Source organism: Sparus aurata, chromosome 10, assembly GCF_900880675.1.
Source record: "Sparus aurata chromosome 10, fSpaAur1.1, whole genome shotgun sequence".
Classification (NCBI taxonomy): Eukaryota; Metazoa; Chordata; class Actinopteri; order Spariformes; family Sparidae; genus Sparus; species Sparus aurata.
This window is the reverse complement of record NC_044196.1, coordinates 10503334-10514317: the sequence shown is the minus strand read 5'-3', so window position 1 is coordinate 10514317 and position 10984 is coordinate 10503334. Positions and strand designations below refer to the sequence as shown.

Genomic DNA, 10984 nt, shown 5'->3' with positions numbered 1-10984 from the left:
CACTGCAGCATTTTTATCTCCTGGATGAGTTGTTGTTTCTGTTGTTGTTGTTGTTGTTGTTGTTACTGCTGTTGTTGTTGTTGTTGCTGCTGCAGCTGTTGTTGTTGTTGTTGGCTGGCTGATGGTGCTGGTGATGAGTCGAAATAAGGCACAAATATAAATCAATTTAATAAATTCTTTGGCAAGTGGATGGAAGAGGGAAGGCTGTGTTAGGGGTTTTCCTCACCACTGGTATGTCCTGACATCTAGTCAATAATATCAGGTTTTGTTGAGTAAATTTACTCGTACATACTGTTGTGAACACTGTGTATATTAATGTCAGAACATTCCTATTTGATATTTTTTACTATATGACTTTTTTCAGGAAATTGATGCGAGAAAATAACATAAACATGTTCATTAGTTTGTGTAAATAAAGTTTATCATTATGATCCATGTTGCTGATGATTCTCTAACTTCTTGACAGCCTCTAACTCTGTGATATTAAAGACTTACAGACAGAAGAGTCATAACCAGTGGCGTGCGCAGACTTTTTGAAGAGCAGGGGCAAAAAGAAGGGCACTTTAGCGCGCGTATTGGCTCCCAAGAGGCCAGTTTATCATGTTCTAACCAGCCAAGGGGGCAGTTTAGTGTGTTTTGCCAACCAAGAGGGCACTTTGGCACACTTTTTTGGGAGGAGGGCACTTTAGCGCGCATTTTTCAACAATTGGCCCACTGGTCATAACTTCTGTGATAGAAACTTAAAGTGTGACAATAAATAAGTAAACGGTTGACAGCTGTTGGGAGAACAGAGTTTGAACTAAAAACTGAACCAGCTGTGACATTCAGAGATCTTACAGTCGAGGCAGCTTCATCAGCCAGATGTGTTTCTTTGTCTCATACCTGAGCTCGGGTTAACTGTCGTTTCATTCCAGATGTTGGAGGGAGTCTGTCTCCTTGTTCATTGTCTAATCTGCATCAGCTTCGGATGATCTTATGTGTGCAGATAACACTAAATAAGGAATGCATTTTTAAACTACATGCACGACTTAACAGGAGACACTATGAACCCTCCCCGGCTTATTGTTCACATTAACACAGTTATTTTTGGATATTGTGATGATTTGCATAAATGTTCAGAACAGAAATGTGAAGCTTTCTCTCTACTACTCTGAAAAATGATGTTATTGAAGCAAAAATAGTCCGAAAACCTGCTGTGTTGTACTTTATGGTCACGAGGTGCAGCAGGAAGTAGGCAAGGTTATTTGGTGCATGTTGCTTCAGCTGGATGTAGCCAGGGGGGAGGAGGGGGGGGAGGAGGGGGGAGGTGTAGTCATGTGGTCTGACCTGTGAAAGTGAAAGTAAAGAGAATGTGTCTTCGTACTGCGTTATAAAAATAAAAAAACTTTAAGCCTCATATTCATCCGAAGGTATTTAATAGAAAGATGAAGTAAAGAAGCTCCTCAGACAAGAAGGAAGGAGCGAGGAGGCTTCCTGTGTCTCCGCTCTGTTTGTAAACAAAACTACGTCACTGCTGCACGTGACAAAAACATCTCCACCTCCTCCTCGTCCGATGGATGCAATGCTCGCCTGCTTAAAGGCTGAGTCGTCTCTTCTCCAGCAGAACGAGTTGTTTTCTGTGCAGTTTAACTTTTGAGTTTGGTTTTATTAGATTTCACATGTTGTTCAATTTCTTTTTTTCTTTTTCGGATCCTGTCTGGTAAACTTCCCTTCATTTTTTATGAATTGTTTATTATCCACTCAAGGAATCTGGATGGCTACATGACATAATTTTACTTTTTTACTACTGAGAGGATTTTAAAGGGATCTTACCACCATCTGCATCTAAAGGTAATGACTGACAGTAAATGCTTTAGGCTCTTTCAGGCTCTTTTATAAACACTGACTGAACGTTGCCGTCCTTCCATCTCAATGTTTGGTGCTCATGTGACTTCCTTCCTCTTTCTCTGAATGCTCTCTTGCAAGTTATAGAAACAGGCGAGAAAATTAAATGCTCTGTGTACTTGGAAAACCTGAAAGGTTTCTCTGGTTTGAACATCGTTGAAATCATGTAGGATGATGTAAGAACACAGCTCAACAAAATATGTAGGAAAGCTCAAGTTGTTTTGGGGATTTTAATGCAGAAAAGTCCAATATACCTTTAAATAGGAAAAGTTCCTGTTTTAGTGTGAAGTGTGCAATGATGCTGATGACAAGCTAGAACGCTTCTCATCAAAACATGAAAGCTTTCACTTTCATGTTGTGACAGTGTCGTGCTCATGTGCTGAAAACAACATTTCTGTTAGGATTCAAATCATGTTTTGAGGCAAAAAAAATAAATAAAAATCTGGTTTTGTGCCCCATGAACAGCTGGAAATGTCCTGATGTGTTGTTATAACTGTCCAGTGGTTTCAAACTTGTAAATGTGAAAGCACAGTTATGAACAGTGGTTACCAGCTTGGCACCTGATTGGGGTTCAGAAAAAAATCTGTCTTGGCTTGAAATATCTGGAATACTTGCAAATGTCCGGCCATCTTGGCAAATTATTCAGTTTTTGTTGGCACAATAACATTAGGGAAAACATCCTGATATCTCAACAAAAATAGGCAAATTTTATCGCGACAAAAACACGAAGAAATGTCCTGACTTCTCATCAAACATGTCCTGACAGCTTGTCAAAATATCTGTTCTGTTGCCTTGATCACGTCTTTCAGGTCCGTCACCTCTAACATGGAGAAGATGATCTGCAGGATCCTGCTGTTCTTCTGTCTGACCTCCTGTGGTTAGTTCACACCTTCATTTTATTATCCATGAAGAGAAAAGACAAAATACACCCTCAGACAGTGATCACAAGGGGTGTGGGGGGGGGGGGGGGGGTGTGGGGGGGGGGACCAAAAAAAGCATGCCATAGTGCCCTCTTGTTTGGCAAAACACACTAAACTGCCCCCTTGGCTGGTTAAAACATGATAAACTGCCCTCTTGGGAGCCAAAACACGTGCTAAAGTGCCCTCTTGGGAGCCAGAACGCACGCTAAAGTGCCCTCTTTGGAAGCCAAAACATGCGCTAAAGTACCCTCTTGGGAGCCAAAATGTGCGCTAAAGTGCCCTTCTTTTCGCCCCTGCCTTTCAAAAAGTCTGTGCACGCCACTGCCCTCAGACAACAGATTTTAGTAAGAACCAAACAACTTTTAATCTCTCTTCTGTCTTTTCTGCTCTCAGTTATGCTGAAGCCTCGTTACACAGGTCCAGTCTATCATTCTCCGGAGAACCACAACATCACAGTGGAGTGGCGCTTCTCATCTGGATCCAACATCTCCGTCCCGTCACTGAAGATCCACTGTGTGTTCGTGCCTGGGCTGAAGGTGTTTTATCACCTGGACAACAATTTTGACGAGCCTCAGGACGAGCAGTTCTCAGGACGGGTTCAGTGCGACAAAGACGCTCTCAGAACAGGATGGGTCAGACTTCATGTGTCCAGAGTCAGGAACGAAGACTCGGGCCTGTACCTCTGTAGGATGGCCACTGGATCCGGCAGGAAGGTCTCACAGTTCTCACTCAATATCACTGGTGAGTCCAGTCACGTTGTCACATGTATCTGATCACATATGGAACAGATTGAGATAGTTGTTGCCAGTAGACAGTAAAAAAATACACACAGTAACCCTCATCAGAACCCTCTTTGGAACAATAATACCTGGGAAGGAAAGTGCTATAGTGTCTAAAACCATAATCAGTGATCTTTCTACCTCCTTCTTGATATATCTTGGAAATGTGTTACAAAAATGTCCAGTTTTGTTGCCACAAACCTTGAAAATGTCCTGACTTCTTGTGAAAAGTATCCAGATTTTCTTGCCTCAAACGTGACTGTAAATGTCCTGACTTCTCATCAAAAATACCTGGTTCTGTAGCCAACAAAACAGTCATAACTTAGTCTGTTGAGGATATTTTGTTTTGTATTGCAGTGAAGTGTTTTTCATCATGTGACTGACACAGATTTGTCTCTTTAAAGCTGCGAGGGATTGGCCCAAAACTGAGAGACCCAACACAGAAACACCTGAGAGACCCAACACAGTGAGACGAGGAGGGATCGACATCTTTCTTGTACTGATACTGACACCAGGATTGGTAGCTGTGTTGTTCGCTTTATTCCTTGTTATTCATACTCCCCTGTCTCGTTTCATACATTAGATTATTGTGTCAGTGTCTCAGAGAAGAGTCCAGTGTTTGACTTAAAGAAAAAAAGTAAAGCTCAACCAAGAAGGATCGGAGACAAAAGTTATACCATCAAGATAGAAAATACTTGTTTCCCATTGGCTTGCAGGTTATAAAACTGCATATCAAGACACATTGAACACACCAGCAGGTAACCATAGCAACAACTTTGATGCTTCACAGACAAACTGTAGAAGTTGATGATGGTTAAAGCAAATTGTGCCTTTATATTGTCCACGGAGTCAGAAGACGATCCAAAATCTACCTCGTATAAACGTGAAATCACTCTGTGAATTTTGTTTGTTTGTTTGTTTGTTTGTATTTCAACCCTTTTCACTCTGCACTTTAAAGGACATTTTTACAAGCTGTCTTTCTAATTCTGTCTGCCAGCATTTCTTTTTCTAGCAGTGTTGGTCCCACTATATAAATGGTTGGCCGCGGCCATTTTCTTCAGACGTGGCGATCGGAGCTTGAATGCGTTGAACGTTGCTGTGTTCCAGGTTGTAAGCTGTATAAACAAAGCAAATCTGTCAAATTGTCAGATATTAAAGTTGTTTGTAGCTGCTAAAGTTAGCATTCAACCCCTTTGTGGCGAACGTTACGGCTTGATTACATCCAGTGTGTCACACTTCCAGGCTCATATCAAATGTTTGTTGATATTTCAGAATTAATTCAAGCCTTTTCCCATCGTATTGTGTGACACTAACAAACAACAGTATTAGCCATTAAGTGGTTGAATGCTATCGTTAGCTGATGGGTTATCAAATATTTTGTTTTACCTTAAATGACGGTATATTTCACCATCTATCATCTTGTTTTTACTTGTGATCCATCAGAAAGCAGTGTTATAATGTTTTAGTTCAAATAATGGATAAACTGTTTAAAATGTGAGCTTCTATTTTCAGTGACATCTTTTAAATCACTTCCCATACAAATGGTGTTGTCGGGGAGGTTTATTTCTTTGTGATAGCTTGTTTTTATACGTCTCAAATCATATGTTTCAATCTTGGTTCAATCCTGTAAAGCACTTTGTTGTGAAAAGCACTGTATTGATATCATTTATTAGTACTTATCATATGCACTGGAATCCCTGCGGATTTAAAGAATCCTCATATTACTGTTTATTTTAGTTTGTTACATTTATATTCTCATTCACAGTTGTTTTTTTATTGTGTGACCAGCGTTATTGTGTCATCCCTGTTATTAAGGATAGCGACCAGCAGAGGGAGCTCTTTATACTGACTCACCTGTTTGTATCTGTGTTATCTGCTTTACATTTCACTTCTGATGTACACCACTAACTACTAAATATATTTTACTTAATAAAATGAATTTCTAACCTTTTCTAATCAACAATGCAGCATTTTTATCTCCTGGATGTGTTGTTGTTGTTGTTGTTGTTGGCCGGCTGATGGTGCTGGTGATGAGTTGAAATAAGGCACAAATATAAATCAATTTAATTCATTTTTTGGCAAGTGGATGGAAGAGGGAAGGTTGTGTTAGGGGTTTTCCTCACACTGAGTGGATATTTTGATTGTAAATAAATGGTTATATATTTATTTGACTGGGTGGTAAATAAACTGGGGTTGGTTGTTTGTATGTTAGTTGATATAACTATTAAAATAACACACAAGTTAAATGAAGAAAAATGAGAAAGGCGTAGAGATATGTAAGATTTACTTCTACTCACTCCTTTTCAGACCATGCTACTTTTGTTTCGTTTGTTTTTTAGTATGTTGTTTCAATTTTTGCTTCAAAATGAAATCAGATGTGTTCATTTCATGAGGTATTTGTACTGTGTTTCTTATTGTATGCTTGTTTTTATGCATACCAGGTGACGTCATCCTGTCACGTGTGTCACCACAGAATAAATATTAGCATGTTCTTTGGCTCAAAACACCCGATATTTCACAATTTGTGCTTCATCAGTCAGAAAATGACCTGTAGAGGAACCACAGCAGTTCAAGTGTCTTCATTTATTTCAGGATGTTATAACCAAACAACATGTCAATGTCTCCTCCCAGGTGCTCCTCGTCAGGTGATAAGAACCCGTCCATGTTTAAAGGAGGGTGGAGGAGAAGGACCAACCTGTCCTGACGGTTACAGACTGTTTCTGTCGTTGTCGTCGGCTGGTGTGTCTTTTCTTTTGAGGATGGAGTTCTGGTCGTCCTGTTTGTGCTGCTTTCTTTGCTGCTTGGCCCAGACGACCCCTCGAACTTTCTCTCTCATAGATTTTGGTTTTGTTTGGTGAAAAAAAGTCATGTCGTTCTGCAAATTCGTCATCCTCTACACATGTTGCACAGCCCGACTCATGGCTGAATCTTCACTCTGGACATAAAGTTCAAATAATGTTCAAAGCTCTCCTCTCTCACATGTTCATCAAGAGCTGATGTTACAGAATTTTCTGACTTCCCAAAATAAATCGGACTTCACTGAACTCTCCCTGACTGACCAGAGCTCTGTTTACACAAAGACTGACAGTAGCTGCAAACTGGGAACATGGCTGCACGCCGTGTTCATAGGTTGCGACATTAATGTGAAATGCCGGAAGTTGATGTAGCAATCAGTGAACTACAGCAATGTACGAGTGCCTCCAGGATACTAAGGTCACTTTAGTAAGCTTTGAAAAGCCGTTGTGATGAAATGTAACTGTCAGGCTTTGAGAGAGGATTGTGAGGTGGGTATATAAAAGGCAGAAGCACATCTACTCTCCAGGTCACTTTTCTCAGAGTGGATAAAAAAGCTCTTCTCTCCATTCACAATGCAGCTTTGTGGAGTTCTGGTCCTGATGCTGACTCTGTCTACAGGTACGTCTGATTCATGAAATATAAAAGAAAAGTGTTTTCAGGAGGAATTACAAACCTTATTCTCTCTGATTGACATGTTAGTCTCTCTATTTGGGCTGTGGGCTGTCAGAACTTTTCATATTTAGATGAACTAACTGTGGCTGAGATCTTCCGACACAATTGCAAGAAGTGAGCTGCTATCTCTGAAAGTCGTGGACTCATGGATCAATTGAAGTCACTAGTAACAACAACATCCCAGACTCCTTTAACAAATCACTAGTTTTAAGAGTTGGCACATTACGAGGAAAAATTTAACAAACTTTGTGAAACTGCTACAACAAATTCTGAATAAATGCTGCTTTCTTGCAAATTCGGCACTAAATACAAAACGTTGAGGTGTCTGTGTGTTGCAGCACCGCTGTAAAAGCCTGCGCCTGCTTCTCTATACCTCCCAGCTGCTGTTTGAAATCACTGTTATCACTGATTTCATCATTTACACCAAATGTATCAAAGAATATAACACACTGATGTTAAACACATCAAATTTTAATAGTCCAGTAACTTATACAGGCGGCTTCTTTGGATAAAGTTGAGAAAGTCACCAGACTCCATTCAAAAATCGCTCAATTTCAAGACTTTTGGCATTACGAGAAAGTGTATAAACCTAATGACACACTGTCTGCAACACATTCTTAAAGTTCGTGTAAACCAAAATCAGCCATTTTCTTCTAAACACATTAAACAGGTCATAAATGTGTTTACTTAAAACATGTAAAAGCCATTCGGCCATGTAGAATTTAATTTTGGAGCTAGGCTCACAAACAGTTTTTTCAACATTTCTGTGTTCAGGATTTAATGGGCGGGTCAGAAATCATGCAAATCATGGCCGCGTTACGTAACGCGGCCATATGATTTGCATAAACCCCGCCCTGCTGCGGAAGTGGTATAAATACGTTCAGCGCGTCAGCTTCAGCGGTTCTCCCACTCGCTCTCCAGTCTCAGATAACATTGCTTACAATAGTTTGCAGCTAGCTAACCAGCCAACCAGTCAGCTAACCAGTCATGTCTCCTCCATATCCTCTGCATCTTTCCTGGATGCCACAGTGTGCAGGGTGACGGCGCTGTTATCTTATTTAAGTTTCCTTCGGATGACAACGTAAGGAAACGGGGGAGTCCGTTGACGGTGGTCAACTCCGTCCCCGGCTTGCATCCTCTCCTCCCGCCGACGAAGAGATGTGGCCGCTGCTGACCGCCGCTGACACTCTCCATCCCGCTGATGGCGGCCCACCGGCGGTATGTGGCGGTAGTATCAGGGCCGCATTATTGGTGAGCCGTCCCAGTGTGAACGGATAATCCGGAGGCGCGGAGCGAGGGCGTGTCGGTCTGACAGTCTGATAACTACTCAGGTCCTTCACTCAAATAAATACAGAGAAATGTCCCACAAAGCAACGTTACATGACCGAACAAAAGTAACGTAGTAACTATAACTGTCTTTAGCAACTTATATGAGGAAAACAAATCCCACAGCTGTATGTGGAGAAGCGTCTGTCCTCCTGTCCGTCCCCTCCCTGTCCTCCCGACTCTTCCTCACATTTCTGCTCACAAAACAGCGTCTGTCACGCTTGTCACAAGACTTTAACTCACCGAGAGTTTGACGAAAATAAATCACCGCGACCGCCAGCCCTCCTGACCGAGACTTCAGGAAACTGTCCCCCAGAAAACAGCCTCCGTCCCCGCGAGTGACAGAGTCAGACAGCGTCCTGTTTACTGATGGTGATTATGTATAATTATGTAATTTAGCGCGAAAAACTTCACTCCGTCACTTTCCAGGATGTTTAGTGGGTCAGGATCTCAATCAATACACGTTATAACAGCATCCATATGATTATAAACTGTCCGCGGGTTTAGATAGACAAGGGGAACACCTGGGGAACACCTGGGGAGACACCGACGTCATTAACATGACGTGTCCCCCCCCCGCGCTGCATGGGCGTGGTTCCAGCGCCTCTAACTGACACGCCCCCAGCGTTTCACAGCAGAAAGAAGTGCTTGTTTTTCCATGATTTTGAGACCTAATTTTATATACTTAACAATTTTTTTAATCTTTCAAATTTGGCTCAGTGGTCAATGATACATGTTTCTTTGGTGTGACAAACTCATAACACAATTTTTTTGCCGCTTTTCACGGACTAATATCTGGGCTTTCTTGTTAATTCGGCACATTTGCATGTTTTATTACCTTGTTAATGTTGTAAATATTATAATAGGGCTCCTTTAAATGCCTTTTTTTCTCCGACTCTGATCTACAAATGTCAACTTCAGCAACGCTAACATACACAAGACTCTCCAGTTTTATTTGACTTATATCATTCATAGCCATATGATAATATCCAGAAACTAAGACGGTATATAGTTTCATATTAATGACATGTATCGATGTATTCCTCAGCCCTTGTAATCACCACATGTGTGACACTAACACTCTGTTTTTCATGCAGCATGTGGACTGCGATGCTACACGTGTGAGACCACAGACCCTAAAGCCTGCACGGAGATCGAAACCTGTCCCCCCGTCTGGGACAGCTGCTCCACCTTAGTCCTCGGCGGTAAGTCTACCTCCCACATCATGAGTGTTTCAAACATATCTCTGCTCTGACACATTGTGTTGTTGTTGTTCAAACTGAGGTGTTTCCATCGTGTCTTGCAGGTGTCACTGCTAAAGGCTGCTTTGACAGTTCTGCATGTCAGCCCCCCTTACAGTGCTGCCAAGGGGACTTGTGTAACGGAGCTGTGTGAACGGGCCCCAGAGTCGTCCTGCTGCACAATATTTAACTGTTTCTGTACAAGCAGAGAGGAAATAAACAAATCTTAAATGTGTCAAAGCGATCAGTCTCACATTGTGTCGTCCTTCTTCCTTCTTGTGGTCTCCAGATAAAGACATGTTCAGCTCGTCTCTCCCACAGAATCTGACAGTCAGTTTGTGTAAATTGTAAATTAAACTATACATCGTTTGTCCTCTTCATAGGCTGCAAAATACATGTGACATGTTGGATGTTGATGCAGCAATCAGCGGACTACTGCAACATCCAACCTACCTCCTGATTCATATCACCCAACACAGATTTTATTTAGGCTGCACTGCAAATATTAATTCACATCATCACAGTTAGTTTGTATGTTTCTTTACATCCAGTGGAGGCTGTACAAGTGTCTCCAGGATGTTGGGGTCACTTGCGTCACCTCAGAAAAGTCGCTGTGAAAAAATGCAACTGTTAGGTTTTGAAAGAAAGATTGAGAAGTTGGTCCATAAAAGTACATCCTCCCTTCAGTTCTCTTTTCTCAGCTGCCTTCTTCTCTGAGGGAAAAAAGTTGTGCCCTTGTTTTGCATCTGATTATCCACGTGGCAACACACACTCTGTACTGACAGAAGGTTCCGGTAATTTTCTCTGCAGCAGCAGCTGATCCACATGTTGTCACAGTTGGTAACCACTGGAGCCCCCTGCTGACATTAATACATGACTGCAGCTGAGGAGGCTTCATTTTACTCTCATGTTAGATGTCTTCAGGAAACAACAACAGCATACTCTCCTGAATAAGAGTAGAAATCCTTTATCTTTAACACCAGCGTTAACAAATCACAGCTTTTCAAACAGAACAAGTGAACATTACAAATACATGTAACAAATACATAATAAAAACAGGATATAAAGGAGTTTTCATGTGTCATGTATATACTTTTATATAAAAGGGATTATTTACAAATGTTAAAGATAAAAAAATAATATATATATATATATATAAAATAAAAAGACATCACTTCCTGTGTGTCTGTAACATCATACAACAAGCAGGTCAGTTCAGCTGAAGCTTCATGACATCTTGCAGGAGTCCAGTAGATGAGATATGAATCATGATGTCATATTTACCTATTAAATGAATACATCATGGAGAAAAAATATAAATCCAACATTCTGTCTGGCCCAAAAAAAGTCACACACTGTAATATTT

At 41.1% G+C, this 10984-nt stretch overlaps 1 protein-coding gene across 1 annotated transcript; it reads left to right on the top strand.

Moving 5' to 3' along the window:
• Positions 1 to 6827: 6827 nt before the first annotated feature.
• LOC115590317 (CD59 glycoprotein-like) lies at positions 6828 to 9864 on the top strand. The gene is made up of 3 exons (XM_030431653.1): positions 6828 to 6997; positions 9475 to 9582; positions 9684 to 9864. The coding sequence occupies exons 1-3, from the start codon at positions 6952 to 6954 to the stop codon at positions 9770 to 9772; spliced, it is 243 nt and encodes an 80-aa protein (XP_030287513.1). The 5' UTR covers positions 6828 to 6951; the 3' UTR covers positions 9773 to 9864.
• Positions 9865 to 10984: the final 1120 nt, after the last annotated feature.